We start from the raw sequence: 21667 nt of genomic DNA, 5'->3' as shown, positions 1-21667 counted from the left end.
CAGCTTTGGAGATGGGGTTACCTTTATGAGGTGGGGAGAAGGCTACAAACAGTTGTTTTGTCTTTTGAAAGGACTTAGCCCTGTCAATGTAATAAAGTAGTGCTCTTTTGACGTCTAGTGCTATGGAGTCTGGGTTTTGAAAAAACACCGGTAACTTAACTGATTGGTTAAGATGAAAAGCAGTGATGACTTTGGGAAGGAATTTTGGATTTATTCTGAGAACCACTTTGTTACGGTGTGTGAGAAAGTGGCTCTGTATATACTGTTCCCTAATAGGTACAGGGTGTACAGAGTCCACAGTCCCGCAGAGGTTGATAGAGGTCAAAGTTAGGTATGACCTTACTCTCAAAAGTGGTAGCTTGGTCGAGCAGTAAGGCAGTACCAGAGGACAGTGTAAAGCATTTATTGTACACACTCAGTCAGCAAATGGTTTCACACACTCAATAACTGAACTCTAGGCCAATGGTTTATATATATAAAATATATGCTTGTTTTATTTTTAGAACCACAAAGGGGGTAAAAATATACTTTCTCAGAATGAGAGGTTGAATATAAATACTTTTGTCTTAAGCAATAAATTTGTGTAAACAGTCACAGTTGGTTGCAATAAACAATCCTATTTCCTAAACATAACAATGCATTTAGCTCAATGGTAAATTCAGGTTATTTGTAATTAATTACTTTTCAGATTACTTTTGGAATTCCAGGTCTGGCTCCTAGATCCAGCCTTGGGTCAGTATTCAGAATCAAGTGATGAAAGTCGACTTAATAACTGTAATGATTTTTAAATAATATTTAGCTATTTCAAAAGTTAGCACTTAGAAAATATTTCAAAGAAAACATTCAATGGATCCCTAGGGCAAGAAATTCAAATTGCAGGTAGAGTACTTTATCGTTGTAGGAAGGTGGATATCTGACTATGGTTACCCCCAACTTTTTGCCTAGTGTCTAGCTGGTTTTTCGACTTAGTTGGCCTGAGATCCTGCCATTCAGGGTCTCAGGCTGTCTGCTCTCTCTGTAAAATGGACTCCATGTACCCTAGGTACATAACCAATTGGTAAGGATCACCTTATTGGACCCTGTACAGTGTACCCTAGGTACCCAGGGCATAGGTGTACCCTAGGCCTCCCAGGGGCTGCAGCATGTATTATGCCACCCCTGGTCTGGCCTTCCAATCAGACACAACTGGCTGATCACTCAGCTGGGGCAAGGTCGTGTAATCACCCCTTGCTTAGATATAGTATGCCTATATCTACCCCTATATATAGACACATGTGTACCTATCAGTCACTCCTATGGAAGGCCTTAACAATCCTGGAGGCAGAGTGCTTGGTAACATGTGAGATGGTGCTCTAGCATGAGCTGAGCCTGTCTGCAGCTTTCGGAACCATGTCCTTATAGCTGTTCTATGATATAGCCTACCATATACTCTTAAAGTGCCTTATAATCTTAGACGGTTATGGTAACTATGGTTTGGCTTTATCGAAACATGTCGTGTAAGGTGTCTAACACTTTGGAATAATACCCCCATACCATTTCTGGACATGAGGATATTATTCCCCCCTTCTAGAGGGAAAGACATGTTAAAATCATACTTCACTGTTAGCCTCTGACCAAAGCCTCAGCATCACAAAATGGATGCTGCTGCCACGACACAAGTCTGACCTCCTGCAGCTGGGAGTGATCCCAGCCAGGGAGGCCTGGACAATAGGTTTCCTGCTTGGGGAGGTGCTAGCACCTCCCCAGACAGCCTTTAGTGTATTGGGGCAGGGTGGGCTGAAAGGAATGAGACATGCCTGGGGCACACAAGGTGTTCCTTGCATAGTCCAGTTCAAACCGGTGCTGGGGCACTCCAGCCCCAGCTCTGGCGCGAAACTGGACAAAGGGAAGTGGGTGTAAACACCCCCTCCCAGGTCCCACCCATAAGGCGTGACCTAGCAGGTATCCCAGCCCCCCAGATTAGTATAAGAGTGGGAGTTGGGCCTCAAGACTTTAGATTATCCTGGACCTGCAATCTTGAACAGAAACTCTTGACCTTCGACATTCGACGAAAGAAGAAGACTGAAGAATCTCCCTTGTGGCCAAGGAGTGGCTACCTTGTGCAAACAGGCACCATCAAGAGACTACCCTTTGCTTTGTGAACGTTCTACGAGGAACAGACTACAGAGCCCGACCAGAGCCTTGACTCTCAGACTTCTCCGACCCTCATCCACATCTGCAGCAGAGCTGAGATCCGTGGAGGCGACGAGCGACGTGGGACCGGCTACCTGGAAAAAGTGGCTAGTAACTTAAAGCGCAGCTTCTGTGGTACCCTCGAAGTTGTGCACCGGGGATTGAGAAGCCCCACCCCCAAGCACCATCTGCACCGAAGACCAGCCCCCCACACTCAACGAGTCCTGCGTGGGGCCCTTCAGCATTTTCCTGCTTGCCGCGTCTGTCCGGTTGCTTGCCCGCTGGCTAGTGGCCTTTGTGACGACGCATCCCGAAATCTTCTGCGCTGGTTTGGCTCCTCCAGACTGGCTCCTGCTTCCCTGCAAAGAAGAAGCACCCCAGACCTTCCTGGTCTGATCCTGAAGCAAGTCCGCCGTTCTTCGTGGGTTCCGCTTGCCAAGGCCTGGTGAGTCCTAGCCCAGCTTCGACGCCGCCGACAGCAAGAGCCTTCGTGGGACAGCTCGCCTCCTGGTCCTGGTCGTCCTCGACGCTTCCTGGTCCTCCTGGCTGCAGCGACAAGCTTCACCTTCACCTGCAACTCTTCACGACATCGTCTGGTTCCTTCCTGGTTCCACGTGGTCACTGGCTAGTGATCTTGACTCTGTCCCCTCTGCTTGCAGGTCTCTTCTCTTCTTGATCCCAGCCTTGGGATCCACCGGACACTCTTCACTGACTGCCTGTCAGCATCTTTCTTCAGGCATCCATAGGAGTCGACGACGAAACCCGACGCAACTTCAACCCTATGCACCCGCAGCCTGTGGGCTAGGTAACTTGGGTACTCCGGTGCTCATCAGGATAGTGACTATCCTAGTGTCTAAGTTTCAAGTCTCAACTTCCTAGCTACTCCGGAAGTGTCCTAAATCTATCTATTTCTAAACTGTACTATTGCTAGTGACTTTTACGCATTACGCGTGAGTGTTTCCACTCTGCATACGAATCCCGTGGGCCTCCCACTTCCTAACTGTTGCTAGTGCAGTGTAGCCCCAGCGATTCCCTAGGCCTAGGCCTACTCTAATTCCGTGACAGTGGTCCTTATACCACTTACTTAGTATATGGTTTGCGTGGCCCCTAGGGCCTAACTGTATTACTTACCTGTGTGACTTACTGTATGCATTAATAAGACTGTGTTGTACTTACCTCTAATCCCATAAAGAGTGCTGAGGGTTTGCTTAGAATAAATACACTTTATTTTATGTATATATCTGTTGTGGTGTCCTTTCATTTGGTATTCAAGGGATTATATATGGTATCACAGCTGGCTTCACATGCCATTCAGAGTTTAGCCTAAGACTGCTCTTGTCCATGCTACCACTAGGATAGCTGGTCTATAAGGTTGACTTTACAACCAATCACCATAAGGGTATTTGGACTGATATAAGGTGTACACTATAACTAGTGACATCATACATCAGGCCAACTTCTCACAATCGTTACTTTAGTAATCCAGGACTGGGTACCTAGACCCAGGACTGGGGTCCTTATCAAAAACAGGTAAGTAATTTTGTTTGCAGAAATGGTACGATTTTAAAAGAATATTTCAAATTTGCAAAAATAGACACTTAGAAGAAATTTCACAGAAAAGCAGACAATGGTTTCCTATGGGAGAAAAATGAGTTAGAGGTAAGTATAGTTGTGAACACTTTTCAGGGTCAGGGCTGGGCACCAAGATCCAGCACTGGGAGCTCACCTAGGAGCAGGTGAGTAAATTCGTTTTAGTCACTTGGCTGATTTTTGGTGAATATTTGCAGTTTTGAAAAGTTCACATTTAGAAGATTTTTGAAGAAAAAGCCAGTCAATGTTACCCTATGAGGAAAATGAAGTTAGCGGTTTAAGGGTAAGTACTCGACTGGCAGAGTTGAAATTCCGGGCATGGACTCAGGGGTACCCCAGTGTCAGGTAGGTACAGTTGGTTCACCCTCAGTGGTTTCAGGACGGCCGGGTGCAGAGAGAGTTAGGCCCAATGTTATCCTATGAGGGATAGGGGGGGCCTTGGTTGGTGGCTGCTGTCTGGCAAGCCACGCGGCTGTGGGAGCTGGGCTCCTGGTCACTTACTCAGGGCAAGTGGGGAAGTAGGTTAGTGTAGAGAGTGCACTGCCAGGGCCACTCGGGCGGCTGGGTGCAGGGTGCTTTTGAGCCTTCGGGCGCTCAATGGAAATCAATATGAATGTTCCGGTTTGGAAAAAGGCTGCAGGCTCGGGGACGAGGATGTTTCAGGTGCCACCACCACTTCGAGAGGTAAGTTGGGTAGTTGTAGGTTAGGTGGGTACCCCGGGATTGGGCACAGGGGGCCGCAGGGCGCCGGGGTGCCTTTTGACGTCGGGAATCTTACCCTCTGGTTAATCGCGGTTGGGGTGGCACTCGGTTCTGAGGCTGCAGGCTTCTTCCGGGATGTCGAGGGGGGTCCTTGGGTGCCGGACTCGGGGTCACAGTCGCCGTGGGGTCGTCCTCAGGGTTTTTGTCCACTCTGGCACTGGCCAGGCTTGGCTGGTGCAGAGTGTGTTGGGTCCGCGGTTCCGGGCTGCTGCCAGGGGTTAAAAATAGGTTTCTCGAGTAGAGCCTCTACTCATGGGAGTCCCAGGGGCTTAGAGCCAAAAGGTAGCCAGGTCCTCCGGGGTTGGTGAGGTTGCTGGCCACGAGAGATGCCGCGCTGCTGCAGGTTCGAGAGTCGACAGGCCGGTAGGGCTGGGGCCAAAGCAGTTGGTGTCTTCTTCTCTTTTTAGCAGCTGCAGGGCAGGTCCTTGTTCTTCTTGCTCTTCTTGTAGTTTTCTATCTGGAATCTGAGGAAGGAAGGTTCAGGGTGCCCCTAAATACTAGTTTTAGGGGCGTTACAGGTAGGTGAAGGCCAGGGACCAATGGGTCCTTGTCCTGGGGTGGGTACACCCCCTATCCTGCCTCTCTCCTGTGGGAGGGGGGCAGTAGCCTAATCCTGATAGGGTAGGGCCTCCCATCTTCAAGATGGCGAGAGCCCGGAGATGTGCTTCACCTCGCCTCCCCCACCTGAGGGGTGGCTGGCACATCCCCTGTCCTTGTATGGGGTTTCCGGCCAAGCTTCCCGCCAGAGTGGGGGGTTGCAGTGGCCTGGGGAAACTCCAAATGGCGGCATGCCTTTGAAGCTTCTCTTTGCTCATCCTGGGGGAGGAGATTTCTCACCTCACCCAGGATGGGCATTGTTGCAGGCCCAGGAGAGCAGGGGCTCTCCCACCCAGGGGTCCAGCAACGTGTCTGCTGTGTGGCAGCCTGGGCAGCCTCAGAGCAGACGTGGATTGTAAGTTAGCTGTAAGGGGGCATCTCTAAGATGCCCTCTGGGGTGCTTAGTACATTAAATCCTACACTGGCATCAGTGTGGGTTCAATGTGCTGAGAAGTTTGATACCAAACTTCCCAGGCTTCAGTGTTGCCAATATGGGGCTGTGGAGCTCGTGTTTGACAAGCTCTCAGCATCATGTACTCTTAAATGACAGCACTGCACTTACAGTGCCCAGGAATGGACCCGGGTACTGTAGGGGCACAGGGCTCCTGCTCCTGTGCCCACACCATAGGCGTAATGCACCCAGCTAGAGGGGTGGCTGACATATGCCTTGGCAGTGTAGGTGATGGGCATGGTCCACAGTGATGTGTGCCATGTCGACTCTTTGTTTTGTCCTGCACCCAGACACTCAGCCTGCAAGGGCAGTGTGTGTGTAAGGGTACAGGGCCTCTGAGGGTGGCACAATGAGTGCTGCAGCCCTTAGAGGCCTTCCCTGGCCACAAGGCCCTGGGTACCTAGGGTACCATTTACTAGGGGCTGACATGTGGCTAGGGTTTGCCAATTTGGAGTTTGTGTGGTTTAAGGAAGGAACATAGGCCCTGGGCACCTGATTGGCAGGAACCCAGGGTACACTCAATCGAAGTACATTCAGCAATTTAGCAAAAAGTGGGGGCATACCATGCAAGAAAGATGGCACTTTCTCACACGGTGCATTTGTAAGAATGGTTCTTGTATGGTTAAAGCCAGGATATAACTTACTCTTCTGAGAGGTGATTGCGACATGGAAAGCTACTTTCCATGTGAGTAACTGAAGTTCATTTATGTAGAGGTTCAAATGGGGGACCCATGAGCCTGGTAAAAACAATATTTAAATTCCACACCGAAGAGGGTGGCAATTTGGGAGGAATTATTCTTTTAAGGCCCTCCATAAAGGCTTTAATGACAGGTACTCTAAATAGTGACAAGTGTTGTCTATTTTGTAAATATTCACCAAGTGCTGCTAGATGTAATCGTATGGATGAATATGCCAAATTACATCTTTGCAAGTGTATCAAGTAGCAAATGATGTACTGGATGGAAGCATCCAGCATATCAATATGATTTTTACTGCAGTAGATGACAAATCTTTTCCATTTTGCAGCATAGCAAGTTCTATTGGTAGGGCGTCTGGCTTCATTAATGATGTTCATACAGTCTGGTGGAAGGTTAAGATAACCGAACTCTAGGAATTCAGGAGCCAGATTGCTAGATTCAGTTGACCTGGATCGGGGTGCCTTATCCCTCCATGGTTCTGTGTTAGCAATGTTTGGGAGAGACGTAGCTTTTGGTGTGGAACTACTGAGAGTTCCAGAAGTGTTGTGAACTACGGTTGGCGGGCCCATGTGGGAGCCACTAGGATCATCGAGAGACTGTTGCCTGAGCTTCCATACTACTAGGGGAATCAGTGGGAGTATTGGAAAAGCGTTCGCAAATCTGCCTGACCAGTTCATCCATATCCCATTGCCTTTGGACAACGGGTGTGGAAACCTGGCGGCGAAGGTTGGGCATTTTGCATTTGCGTGTGTGGTGAACAGATCTAGGTCTGGTTGACCCCACTGTTCGAAAAATGGTCGAAGAACTCGGGGATGAAGTTCCCATTCGTGTATCTGTTGTGTCTGCCGAATTAGCAGATCCGCAATCTGATTGTAAACTCCTCGAAGATGTTCGGCAAGCAGGTACATGTTTTGTGGAATGGCCGATCTCCAAATGTTTTGTGCGAGCTGGGACAGCTGCAAACAATGTGTGCCTCCTTGTTTCTGTATGCAATACATGGCTGTCATGTTGTCCGTCCGGACTAGGACAGTCTTGTGCTGTAGATGTACTTGGAATGATGTTAATGCTAGAAATATTGCTAGTAATTCTAGGCGATAGATATGGGGCACTTTCTTTTGAGTGGTCCATTTGCCTTGAATTGTATGTTTTAGGAGATGGGCTCCCCAACCGGTGAGTGATGCGTCTGCTGTTAGCACTATCTGTGGAACCGGTTCGAGGAACGGACGCCCTTTGGACAGGTTTTGTGTGTTCCACCACTGCAGAGAGCGATGTGTGCGGCTGTCCACCAACACCAGATCTGTAAGTTGTCCCTGAGCCTGGTTCCACTGATGTGTCAGGCATTCCTGTAAGGGGCGCATCTGAAGTCTTGCATGGGGTACGATAAAGGTGCAAGAGGCCATCATTCCTATGAGTTGCATGAATAGCCTTGCTGGAAGGGAGTGCTGGGGTTGAAATTTGATGATTAGGGCTTGTATACTGGCTATCCTGGCTGGATTGGGATATGCCAAAGCTCTGGAGGGGTCTACTGGGGCCCCTAGATACTTGGTGTAGTTTACCATGAATCCCAAGTCGTGTAGCAGCTGGATGGTTTGATGAGTGTGATGAACACACTGGTTGAATGACTTGGATTTTATTAGCCAGTCGTCGAGATATGGAAAGACATGGATTTGTTGTCTTCTCAAGTGTGCTGCTACCACCGCAAGGCATTTTGTGAATACTCTGGGTGCGGTGGTCACCCCGAATGGAAAGACTTTGAACTCATAGTGTTGTCTGTCAACTAAGAACCTTAGATACTTTCTGTGAGCAGGATGTATGGGAATGTGGTAGTAGGCGTCCTTGAGATCTAATGTGGCAAGGAAGTTGCCTTGTTGCCGCAGTGGGGGGACCTGTTGGAGAGATCATATGAAAATGATCTGACTATATATACAGATTGAGGGGTCTGAGGTCAAGTATTGGTCTTAGAGTCCCGTTCTTCTTGGGGATTAGGAAATATACTGAGTAAACCCCTGTTTGTTGATACTGTATGGGAGCTGGTTCTATTGCGTGCTTTTGAAGCGGTGAGAGAACCTCTTGTTTTAAGAGTGTAACGTGTTCCGTGGACATTGGACGCTGTTTGGGTGGTATGGTGGGTGGGGTTGCTGTAAGTTCCAGGCAGTAACCATACTGGATAATTTGTCTTACCCACTTGTCTGTTGTGATAAAGTCCCAGACAGGTAGGAACTGAGAAAGTCTTTCCCCGACCGGAGCGGAATGGTCTGGAGGGAGTAGAGGGAAGTCACTGTTTATTAGTGAGGGAGTCTCGGGTGTTGTTGTTACCTCAGCCTCTCTCTTTGTTATTTCCCCTGTATCCGCCTCTAAAATATCCTCTGTTGGGGGATGTTTGCCTGGTGTTTTTGTAGGAAGAGGAGTCGGCCTCTGTTCCAATGTTTTTTGATGCTCCTCTATTAAAGGAGCGACGAAAGGAACCACGTGTGGTTGGAAACTGTAATGCTCCCATGGATTTAGCAGTCTCTGTGTCCTTTTTCATCTTCTCTAGAGTGGTGTCTACAGCCGGTCCAAAACGTTGTTCCTGATTGAACGGCTGGTTGAGGATAGTTGTCTGTACCTCCTGTTTAAATCCTGAAATACGTAGCCAGTTATGTCGTCTGAGTAGCACACTAGTGTTAATGGACCTAGAGGCTGTGTCAGCTGTATCAAGGGCACACTTGATTGAGGCGTTGGTTATTAATTTGCCCTCTTGAATTAAATCATTTGCCTGGGTTTTGTACTGATCAGGTAAATGTTGTAATAGGGTTTCCAATCGGTCATAGTGAGCCCTATCATACCTAGCAAGTAATGCTTGGGTGTTGGCTATGCGCCAATGATTTGCTGCTTGGGCAGCAACTCTTGCCAGAGGCATCTAACAACATATATTCTTTATCCGGAGGTGGTGCGTCACCGGAGGATTGAGAGTTGGCGCGTTTCCTAGCATTAGTTATCACTAGTGAGTCTAAGGGTAGCTGCCCTTTGATGAGATGGGATTATCGGGGGCAGGTTTATATTTTTTGTCAATCCGGAGATTGAGAATTCTAGTTCTCACTGGGTCTTTGAATAAGTCAGGGGCGTGTTTAATGACCTCTTTTAGCATTGGCAATATTTGGACAGTTCTGGGCCTGTTCGAAGGTGTCTAGAAGGAAATCCTTGTCTGCAGGGTCTGAATGCATGGGAACACCATGGTAGACAGCAGCTCTTTTAACAAGCTGACCTGGGGGGAGATGATTTTGTTGGGTATGGCTGTGGTTCAGGGAGGTCTGGGGGATGTATGGGGTCATCATAATTGTCCCAATCATCCTGTGGTGTCCGTGTCATCATACAGGTCAGTGAAATGGTCACTGTTGCCTCCCCCATCCCTAAATCATCATTATCATCTTGTGGTGGTGAACGTGGTGTAAGTTGTATAGGAGGGACAGGTTTAGGTGGAAGAACAGACTCAGGAGGAAGAACAGGAGAAGAGGGTCTTATAGTTGAAGTGGCACAGTCTTTTCTTTACAGGCACTGCAGGAGTGTGGGTGTGTCCAGCTTCCTCTTTATGTGTGGAACCGCAGCCACATGTCCTGTTTTGGGGTCTATCTGGAGTTTTTTCTGCTTGGGATCGACAGGATCCGGTCGAAAAAAGTTCTTCCTCTTCGGTAACCACTTTCGGCGCCGACTTTTTCGGGTCCGAGCGGGGTTTGGATTTGTGCTCCGAGGCCTTAGGAGGTGGTTTGAAGTCCTTTGGCTTGGCTATGGAGACAGATCTTTTTCGGTTCCGAGGGCTTTGGCTTCGGATCCGATAGTTTGTCTTTCGGCGTCGAGGTGGTCGGTGCAGACTTCTTTTTGGGAGTAGGTTGCTCTCCCGTGTTCGGTGCCGAAGGCGCCTGTGGAACACTGATATGCGGTTTGCTCAGTCCCTAGCTACCGGAAGCTTGTCCTTGATCATCGGAGCCGGGCCTGGGGGCGGGGCTTCTGAAGCTTGTTCTTGGTCGCGACTGGGGCCTGCAGGCGAATTCTTGACCAGGGTCTTCTATTTTTCCGGGTGGGGTTGGGGTAGGGGCAGTTGCACTCACTCATTGACCAGCAGTGATGTGGTCGTCTGAGTCGCCTGCTTCAGACACTATTTCCAAATCCTCGGAATCTTCCTCTGGGACATCGGGGCCTTCGTCGAAGATGTCCACTGGTGCCGGAGCTGCTCTCTGCGCCATGATGTGTCGTCGGGCCTGGTGATCACAGATTGTTTTCTTAGATCGAAAAGAGGCGCAGGCCTGGCAATTGTTCTCATCATGGTCAGGCGAGAGACACAGGTTACAGACCTTGTGATGGTCACTGTGCGGGAATTTCGCTCCACATTGGGCGCATTTTTTTAATTGAGTCCTTTCCATGAGCTGTAGGCCTGAACGGAGTCGATAGTCCCAGCGGCCCGCGTCGACGACCGGAATAGAGTAGTTGAGATGCGCGAAGATCATGCAATCGAAAACAATACCGTAGATAGTTTGCGCTTCGAAATGGTTTGGAAAATAAGGTGTGGAACCAGAGCGCAAAAGCTACATCCGAAACAGATGGCGGAAAAAAACAATCTGAGGATGGAGTCGATGCCCATGCGCACTATTGTCTAAGGGAGGAGTTACCTACCTCGTGACTACAAAAGACTTCTTCCAAGACAACAATGTTTAAGCATTCGAGACCAACACCAGATGGCGATCTACGCACAGTGTACAATCTGCAGCTCATATGCCTCGAACATGTATGATAGAGCATACCCCTTGTAAACAATCTGCAGGACCCACCTGTACCAAGTGATCGCCTGCCAGCCCAGAAAGAATTCCTGGATTCTGCCTCCTTCCAGTAGGCTGTGCTGTATCAAAAGCATGCAAAAGAGATTTGGCCGATGAGGTTGCTTGGGGGTGTGGACTAGGCAGTGCACGGACCTTGGCTGCATGGGTACCTCCACAGCTACCGCAAAATTGCCTGGTCTTCAGAGGGGGTTGGACAGGCTAGAGGTAAGGGGTGCCATGCCCAAAACCGTTAAAGGAGCTTTGGAAGTGGTGGGGTTGGCGAGGAGTGTTGGAGAGGCCCAGAGAGCGAGCAGTAGCCCTGCTCTTTTTAAATCTCTCAAGTGCAGAATCAGCCACGTCCCTGAAAATGAGCGTCCAATCAACGTCACCGGAGAACCCTTTTGATCTCAGCCACGCATGGTGGCCAATGGCAAAATCTGATGACCATGCAAGTGATTGTTGAAAAGAAAGTAAAACAAAGCATCTGCAACAACCCAAGGCTTTCAGGGAGGCTGATGGGCGCATGTGAAAGTACGGCACTACATGTCAGGAGGCTTACAGGGTAAGTGGCATGTGAGCTGTAAATACATGTACTCTGCACAGACTGTAAAGCGGTTCTCCTCTAAGTGGTTGTTAGCCAGAGGATGTTGTATAGGATCGAAAAAGTGCACGTAATACAGCCTGGTCCACTTGAGCTTGTTGTCGTACCCATACATCCACACAGTAGTGTTTTTTGAACGTGTGTGGTTTGGCTCAGGTATCTGCCTTACAGATATCCGCTATTGGGATGTTATATAAAAAGGCAGAGGAAGCTGCTTTGTGTGTGTAAATTGCCTAGGGAGAGCAGGGAGCTGTCTGATGGTCTTGGCGAAGCAGGTTTGAATGCACTTGACTAGCCAGCGAGCTATCCCTACTTTTGGGATGGCACTCTCCGTGTGATTTAGTGTAGATGACAAAATTATTTTGTTTTACTAAATGGTTTCGTCCTCCCAATGTAGTACATGAGGACCATATTGATATCTATTATGTAAAGGGCTATTTCTGCTACTGAGTCCAGGTGTGTGAAGAACGCTGGGAGCTCAACTGCCTGGTTGAGGTGGAAAGGGGAGACCACCTTGGGCAGAAACATTGGGTTAGAGTGAACCTGAAAACAAAAAGGCTCTTCCAGCGTGAAAACTTTGGATTTCACTCACACACCTGACGGAAGTGATTAAAACTAGAAAGCCAACCAGTTGCCAAACCAGTTTTCCAGGGGCGTGTAACCCCGTAGGTAGCTACACCTCTGGGTTGGGCTAGGGAGCTCAACACTGAGAGGGTTCCTACCATTTGGAAGTGGGCAGAATGGTGCATCCTGGGACGTCTAGATCTCACACTTCGCAGGAAGTGGTAATCGGGTGGGAGGGAAGCTGGTAGCCCATCTGTACCAACCACATCCTGCCCTCAAGTCATTTTCTGAGCATAACTAGGGCACCCCGAACTCCTGTCCTGCTGCACTGTGGAACTGGCATAGAGGCTGTACCCTTGTGGACTACACCTGCTACACCCTGTGGCAAGCAAAGGAAAGGGACTGACTGCCATGTCCTGCTTATGGAGAAGTTGTCTCCAAATTCCACATAAAGCCAAGAGACTCCAAGCGCCGGCTGACTGGCCTCCTGTTCGCAGCATAGGGACACAACAGCTGAAGAAGCCTGCTGGTGCAAGTTGCTGGCCCAAACCTGCCACCAACCACTGCCGTGCAGCACCAGTGACCAGGATCTCATGAACAACGTTGCCCCAGAGTTCAAGGAGTCTGGGAGTGTCATTTGAGTGCAGCTGAGACCTCCAAAGGATGAGTTATCAACCTAGGAAGGGTTGGCCTGGACTGCGATACTGGCTGACTGGCAGTCCAGTGGAGCCTGGACTCCTGCCAGCACCGAGAGGACTTTAAGGGACGTCGACCCTGTAATCAGGATCAGCCCACCCCCTTCGTGGACGGAGGACTAGTCGCAGCATAGCCCCGTCGACAGCAGTGCATCCACAGCATCCTTGAGCATCTTCAGCAGCCTTGATACCTTGCACCAGGACCACTTCTATAGGAAATCCCTGCAAAGGATAAAAGTGCCTGGAACTAACTGAAGACTACTTCACCTGTTGAGGTAACAGATTTTGAGGACCTTGCTGGTCTCCCAACTGGCTCCTTACTGGAGTTGGTCACCTAAAGGAACCGAGTGACCACATTACTGCTAGCCCAACGTTTTGGTAAAAAAAGGTTCATAAGTGTCACATTTGTCAAATTTGCCAATGCTTGTTCGTGGTTGAGTGAAATGCTTTAATTTACTATACCATGTAGATTCTATATCTCCGCGACTCTCTGGTGGATCTTTCTCGCTGTGGTGTCTAAAAATACATAAAAACGCAGTCTAATTTTATAAATTGGGGTCAGATTTCTTTGGTGTCTTGTCAATTTCAGCTTCAATTGTTTTGGTGCTGTTTAAATGCTTTACACGTGTTCCTTTGTATTAGCCTTGCTGCTCAGAGCCACAGCTACCAAGGGTTGAGCTGAAAGTTTGACAAACAATACCCAAGGATCCTAAAGAGGTTGCTAAGTGTATACATGGTGAGGTTGCACAATCACATCTTATAATACACCCTATTCCCTCACAAATGATTAGTAGCATGCACGTGTGGACATAGGATGAACTGAAGACATCCACTGTTGGCATGTATTGCTATCTTGGCATAGGTTTACTTTAGGCTTCATCCCTTTACCTGCCTCTTCAGTCAGTCTCAGAAACTTCCTTCTCGATCTCATAAGAAAGGCTTTAGTGTTTAGGGCATTTTCTGGGGTCTGGAGGGGTCTGGTGCCAGTGCCTGCCCTGTAATCTGCACATGTGCTCATTGGCAAATACCAGTTTGAGTGATCCCGCTGTTGGCTAATCACTACTTTGATCAACCAAAGTGTACTGAACATGCGCCCTATGTGCGAAGAAACCTTTTTTGAGCAGGCACACACACAAGGGAGATGGAGTGACTTTAGATTCAGTGCACTGAGATGAGCGTCCGCAAAGGAAAGCAGCTACTAGAAACTACTACTGTGGGCCTACTAGCCATCTCCCCAAAAATAAAAATAACTCACTACCGAAGCTCTTATTTATTTAGTTTATTTATGCTTTTCAAATACAAAAACAGTACATCAAGATGCCATATGTGCCAACATGATATCCTTGCACAAGCATTTCATAGATCAGATTGGTTCAATATACAGGGTTGATGATGACCGTTTTACATTAAAACAAGTCGGGTGTAGCATAACACATTCTAGTCTTTCTGATGGGACCGCAGGTATGCTGTAAGAGGCTCCCAAATGTCTTTGCTGCTCCTCAGCATAGCATTCCAACTGGTCACGGCAGTATGCCATGTCTTGTAGCCAGCATTCATGTTTAGGGGACTTTTTCCCGCCCCAGCGAATTGCTACCCTCCTCTTAGCCATGGCCTTCAGTTGACGATTAGTGGGTTGGGCTTTATCAGGCCAAGTAGGCACACCTTGGGAGTGCATTCCACTGTGTTGTTCACTATTTCAGAGCGTGTGTGTAACCCGCACCCAATATTGGTATACCCTCGAACAGCCCATGCCAAGTATATAAAATCAGCGTCCGGGGCCCTGCATCTCACGCAATTTGCATTTTCCTTGAGTCCAATGCCATATAGTCGGGTTGGGGTATGATACATTTGATGTCAAAATTTAAAATGTATGATCCTCAGATTACAATTTGGAGTCAATTGACCAGTTAATGTGCAGCATGTGTGCTATTCATCCAGTGTGAGTGGGGCAGGGAGTACCTCATTCCATTTTTGTAACGTATCACTCTGTTCCGGATAGGCATCTATCTGGGACGCATTGTACAAACGAGTGGTTAGTTGCTTTCGGGTGTCAGCCTTGAGGAGAAACTGGAGGGCACCCAGCGCAGCCGGTTCCTCTGGGAATTGTGGGTACAGGTCACAGAGCGCGGTTCTAAGCCTACAATATAGGAAAAGCAGCAAGGGAGGTCTGTTGCTTTCGCAGTGAAGATATGCTAAATCAATAAATTTCCCTGCATGATAGGCATCAGAGAGTGTGTAGCCCTGCCGCACCAAGAATAGTCAGTGAGACAGGTTTTCTTGACACCGAGATCTCCGAGTGATGCACCAGTGGCAGTACCAGTGCGGACAGAGGTGTTGTCTGCACTCTTTACCCTAGTGCTTTCCAGGTTTGTGTGGTGCAGTGTAGTGCAGTGTAGAGTGTAAATATTTCCTTTTTTTGACCTCCTTGCACTCGTCTCGTGTGGCATCATGGCTGCTAGGAGTATGGGACACCAGAATCCCCTTCAAATGCTACATGTGGGAGGTATCTTGGGGGATGTTGCCAATAGTGGGCGAAGTGCACCTGTGCGCATAGATACTAAAGTTTTCGATCCAGTGCTGCGAAGCCTCCTTAAGCATAGGGTAATATCAGGGTGTCCCATTTTTATCTAGGCTGCTTCCCTGCCCGCGCTAGTCTAATCAATTGTGAGTGTAATTGTGTAAGAATGTTTGTGACAGGTATATAGGGATATTTGTGAACAATGTTAGTTAACAGGTATAGAACTTTTGGTAGTATTACCATTTTCATTAGCGCTATCCTTTCAGCTAGCTACAGCGGGATTCTTATCCATCTCAATACTTGCTCCTCAAGACGGGAAACAGCCTTACCATAGTTGTACTGCAAAACTAAGTTTGGGTCCCTGTGTATCCATATCCCCAGGTAGTTGACAGGCTTGTCACTCTATTCTAGCTTCTGTGGTGTTGTGCAAGGTGTTAAAGGGAAAATAGTTTATTTTCACTAATTTATGATAACGGCCCAAGTGTCTTTCATAGATAATGTATTCTCTAATAAGGTGTTCCAAATTAGCACCAGGATCTCTCGCATATAGCACCATCTTGTCTGCATAGAGCTAAATAGCCAATGGGCGTTGGCGGAATCTTAATGCTGTTTCCGCATGATGCATGCCAGGGGTTCCAGCTCTATAGTAAATAGTAGAGGTGACAGTGGGCACCCTTGTCTCGTGCCTCTGCATATTGTAAAGGCTTCTGATGTGCATTAATTCACAAGTACAAGGGTTGTAGGTTCAAAGTACAGCAGTTGCACCCATCGCAAAAAGGCTATTGGGTCTCCCATACGACGGAGAATCGCAAACAAAGCGCCACTGGATGGAGTCAAACGCTATGGCAGCCTCTAGCAGGACCGCCACAGCCAGTAGTGCCAGGTCCAGCTGGTGCAGAAATGCGAATAAGGTACACTGACTATGCGTAATGGATCGCTCCGTCAAGAAGCCGGCTTGATCCGGGAGCAGGGGTCTGAGCCGAGCGGCCAGAGCGCTTGCAAGGATCTTAGCATCCGTATTTATGAGGGCTAGTGGTCAGTATGATTGACACTGTGGGGGGGGGGGGTTTGTCGGGTTTCAACAGCGTGACAATAAGCGCCTCTCGCAGCTTTGGTGGGAGGCATTGTTTTTTTATATGCTTCCTCGTACATGGCGTGAAGGTGCGGGCTATCAGGGGTGCTTACCTTTTGTAAAATGTATCAGGCAACCCATCATTCCCAGAAGCTTTGCCATTTGGGAGTTTGCTTATTGCCTCTTATTTCGTCTATGGTGCGCGTTCGCGCAAGGAACTCTTTGCCCCTGGGAGAGCCACATCAACGCAATGTCCTATAGGTAAGCATTGGTTTCGATCTCCGTGGCCGAGGGTTGATCGCCGTACATATTTTCGGAAAAAATGGCAAAGGTTTTCAAAATGTTTGGCGTGTCATAATAGAAAATGACCTTACCTGTGGTCACTGCTAATATATGCGCTCATGCCCAGGGTGCTGCTATTTATTTTGGCTAGTGCACGGCCCAGTCTGCCCCCTTCACCATAAATCCGAGCTGTCCCTCTACGGGACATGTGTTTAACCTCCTGCTCTGCCATCTCATCATATTCAGTGATCCCTTTGCGTATTACCACCAGTGTGCCGGGGTTAGGGGTCTGTTCATACAAGCGTTCTAAATCGGAGTGTGTAGATTAAATTGCTCTTCGACGGTTGTGTATAGATTTCAGAACCCCATCTTGGTGCCCTATGCATGCACCCCAGATTGCTACATTAAACGCCTCCCATAAAGTGGCCATACTATGTACCGAGCCCACGTTAGGGTCAAAGTAGTTGACTATTGCTTTCTGAACGCCTTCCCTGAAGACCTGGTCCAGTAAGGCTGATGCATGCAGCCTCCACTGAAACTGGGGTAGGGTCTGCCAGGGGTTTTGCACCATCCACATATCCATAAGGCCATATTTGGGCATTCCTTCTTGAAGCACAGCTGCAGCACGCCCATCAGACCCACTTGATTCTGCCAAGCTGTCTTCCTGCGCAATTAATGGGGTATTGAAGTCTCCCCTCAGATGACCGTGGATGTCTGCAGTGCATGTAAGAGAATCCCTATATTCGTGAAAAACTCTGGGTCATCTAGGTTAGGGCCATACACATTAACTATTGTTCGTAATTTACTGTGAAGTTTCCCTTGCAGTATAACATACCGACCCTTCATCTTCTGCAATCACGTGGGAGGCTGTAAACGGCACATCTCGCTTTATGAGGATCATAACGCCTCTCGCATAGGAGGAGTGAGAAGAGGCAGCTTTAACCCTTGCCTAGCGCGTCGCTATATTTTTTTCAGAGTGCTGTGTAAGATGAGTTTCGTTAAGTAGTGCAATCTGGATGTCATGACAATCTAGATATGCTAACACTTGCCTAGTCTTTTTGGGGTTGTTTAGGCCCCAGACATTCCATGTGATCCATGATTAGCTCCCTGCCAGTGTCCTTGGCATGTGGCCTGCCCTATGCGTTGTTGGCATGTGACTGCAAGTCATGTGTGTATAGTTTTGTGATCAAAAAGAGTTGGCAATCATTGGCATTGCACATGGCAAAACAAAGACATACCCCATAAACCCAACCCACCCAACCCCAAATTGCCAAAGTCTCCCATTAACTTGTAACTGCAAAAAAGAGACACTCAAAAGCACATGGCCCAATATCAGGCCCAGTTTAAAGATTTTGCTAACATATGGGGCATGCAGCCTATGGGGTCGTCAGTAGCCTGATTCCCCCCTGATGGACAGGGGTGGCCGAGGAAAGTGGTTCTTGCACTATCGCCCCTTTCAAAGAGTTTGCTGAGCTTGAGGTGGTCAGCTGCATTTGCTTTTCCAATACAGCTTGTGGATGTTAAACAGTGGACTGATCCAAGTCAGAGACTGACCCCATGGGTCGCAGCAAGCCAACACGCATCATCTGTGTTTCTCGTGTGCTACACCGCTTTCCTTGTGATTGCAAGCACACACTTCAGCATAGTATAGTGAATTCTCACCGCCCTGTTCGCTGTGGTCTCCGAGTCTCTTCGACAGGCGCCATCCCCGGAATTAGTCTGAGTCTTGATCACCTCTGTGCCCTTATGGGTTCTTCCTGAACGTTCTAGTTTTTTCTGCATAGGCTTTTCTGCTTTGGGGGTAGTGAAGATTTTCGATTTGACATCATGTTGGATCCTCAGTCTGGCGAGGTATAGCACGGTGTAATCCAAGTCCATGGCTTGAAGTTTGCAGTTTACTTGCTGGAACTCAAGTCGAGCCGACTGGATCGCTGCGGTGAAATCTGAATACAGTGCCACCTCGTTATCTTGGTAGGTTTTGTTTCCCAGTTCGCAGGCCAGGCGTAGTGCCTTGTCGCGGCCCCAGTACTTCAACAATTTGGCGATGATGGGGCACGGTAGCGCGCCCGCCACAGGCCTGGGGGCTGGGGATCTGTGTGCACTTTCTACTATCAGCACCGAGAAGTGTTCAGGCCCCAGCATTTCTTTAAGCATGGCTTCTATAGTGTGTTCTAGCTTGCCTGTGTTTGTAGACTTTGGTACGCCAGCGATGCATAGATTTCTCCTTGACCGGGCTTGCAGGTCTTCATTTTTGGCTTGAATAACTGCCGGGACTTTCTTCATGCTCGAGCTTTTATCGGTCACTGGGGTCAGGCCTTCTTCAGCCATGGAAATGCGCTGCTCGGTCTCCAGAATACGTGTGCCGTGTTTGTCCAATTTAGCTGCTATTTCATCCATCATCAGGTTTAGCGAATCTATTTGTACGTCTATGGATTGGAGACTTTGCTGCATTGCCTGTAGTGTTTTTTTCCAGGGTGGAGCCGCTGCTCTCTGCCATGTCCTGCACAGGGTCTAGCTGCACCGGTGACTGTTTTTGTAGAGCGTCTGGTTTCAAAGGACAGTGTCGATTGCTGTTTGTCAGCTCTGCCCATTCTAGCGGGGTCCAAGCTTGTTCTGCTTGTATTTGGTTTGCAGGAGCTTCGCCGTGGTTAATTCGCTGTTAATCCTTCACCTCATTACTATCACAGACTCACGAGTGCACAGCGTTCTTCACAGCTTTGGAACCGCTGGATAAACAAGGCCTAAGATAATGACGCTGTACCTCCCCACTATCAGCTGCAGTCTTGCTCGACGTCTGCGCTCTTTTCCTACCTCTGTTGTGGAGCCTCACCTCGCTGGTCGTCTTTCCGGTCTGCACGAGGCACCTGGTTAGTGTCTGCGTGTTAGGTTTGGCACTGTGCTCAGGCCTCACATTGGATTCCTCTTCTCCCCGACGTGAACGATTTGCTGCTTATCGCCGGTAACCCAACCAGACCCAGATCTCTGGGGCCACCTGACTCACTCATCTGCAGGCCTGTGTTCCTCAGCTGAATTTGTTCCATTATAGGCAGGGGCCGTCTTCTCAGGTCACGGTCTAGTCCCTGTGGATTGTGCCACTTACAGCACCGTTTGCTCAGCTTCTTCTCGTTGCAGGCAGTTAATGTGCTCTGTCTTCGTGCCGCTGTGGTCTCTCTTTTGGTACCACATGGGTGTGTAAGACGTCCTTGTATGCAGCTCGTGGGGGGCTCTCAGCATATTCCTTCCCTTGCAATCCGGCTGGAGTTGTACTGCTCAGGGCAGGGCCGATTCCACAGGCCACGATCTAGGCCCCACAATTCGCGCCACCCTCAGCACACTCCACCCAGCGTGGCCTCTTCTCGCTGTTGCTACCCGCTGCGCCCCGTCTCAGTGCAAAACGAATGCTGCCACAAGTATGCACAAGGCATCCTGATGTTCAAACCGTTAAGGCCGCTCGGCTCACCTCTCACCTGCAGTCCAGCATCACCGAGCTGGAGTTGTACCGCTATGGGCAGGGGCTGTATCCACAGGCCTCGGTCTAGGCCTCATGATTCACGCCACTCACAGTACCCCGCGTCCAGCACGGTCTCGTCTTGTTGCTGTTGGCTGCTGCACTCTGTGCCGCAGCGATCGGTATAGGGCTACCGCTCTGCAGCGCAAGGCGTCCTTACATTCAGGCCACTTTCTTCGCCATCAGCATGGCACGGTCGCAAGGAATCGTTTCATTCAGCAAGCGGAGGCCGCCATGTTCTCTGCATCAGGCTGTATCCCGGCTGTAGGTCCCGCTTCCAGCTCTTAAAATCTGCCGTGTTGCTATGGCGATTTCGGGTGTCTGTGCAACATATGCTGCTATTTTGGGCGATCGATTGTCGTCCTGGTTTAGGATTTTTGATTGATTAGCGTCCCCGGCCAGCGGAGCTGCACTAGTGTGCAGCCATCTTGCTGCGGGTTCACTAGCACCCCCCACCAGAAGCTTTTTTACAACCTTTACAAACTAGCTGTCAAGTCAGATCTAAACACGTTTGATGAGAATATCAAAAAGCAGGCCTCGCTACCCTCACACAGTAGTCTTCGCTCACAACAGAGATATAAGTTAGTCAAGTTCAGAGTTTGCTTTCACCTTTAGTTATGAGCCAGAACTACTGCCATTGCCAAAGCTTGTTAATTACAGAAGTGTTACAAAGCAAACTACATAAAATATAATAGTGAATCAATATAAAATGTTCTAATACAAATTACATTAAAAACCTGGGTGCCACGCCAATTATTTCAAGTGAATATAAAAGAATATCAACATATGGCTACCGCACTTCCATCCTTACCTTTGCTTTCCTTTCACACAGTTTGTATACAGTCTCCAAATTCGGGTCATTATTGAGAGGGTGTGAATACATCCTATGTTCAAAGGCCTCGATTTTCTGGATTACTTTTTTCAATCCCTGGTCTTTAATGCCCATGTCATCAATGGGATCCAATACTGGTACTCCATCAGGGAACCGCTTCTGTACTTCCTAGAATACAATCCAATTGTAAACAAGGTAAACTCCACAACTTTTAACAGACCACAAATGTAGTGTAAATTAATCCTAAAATATTTCTCCCATTCAGAAGGCCTTCTTAGTTTGAGAAACCTTTGGTTTAATTTAGAAATGTGTTTTCAATTAAAACATGTCAAATCACAACTGTATACAAAAACAGTGTAAGATGTACTTTTAAAGAATTTTAAGCTCAACTGCTTGACACGGTTTAATATTTAGGTACCATTTTCCTTTATAACCTTTACAAACTCATTTTTGGTGGTTTAGGTTCTACTTACCAGGCATGACCGTGTATATTTTATATTGCACCTTTATCCTAGTGCATAACAGAAGATAGGTT

At 48.3% G+C, this 21667-nt stretch overlaps 1 protein-coding gene across 1 annotated transcript in view; it reads right to left on the bottom strand.

The window, feature by feature from the left end:
* Positions 1-21667, bottom strand: part of MTREX (Mtr4 exosome RNA helicase) — a 780177-nt gene that overhangs the window by 120935 nt on the left and 637575 nt on the right. Inside the window, exon 21 of the mRNA XM_085631304.1 lies at positions 21112-21300. Within this exon, the coding sequence (XP_085487430.1) occupies positions 21112-21300 (189 nt within the window). The remainder of the gene's footprint in view (positions 1-21111; positions 21301-21667) is intronic.

This window comes from Triturus cristatus, chromosome 2_1, assembly GCF_964204655.1.
Source record: "Triturus cristatus chromosome 2_1, aTriCri1.1, whole genome shotgun sequence".
NCBI lineage: Eukaryota > Metazoa > Chordata > Amphibia > Caudata > Salamandridae > Triturus > Triturus cristatus.
This window is presented reverse-complemented; position numbering and strand designations above follow the sequence as displayed.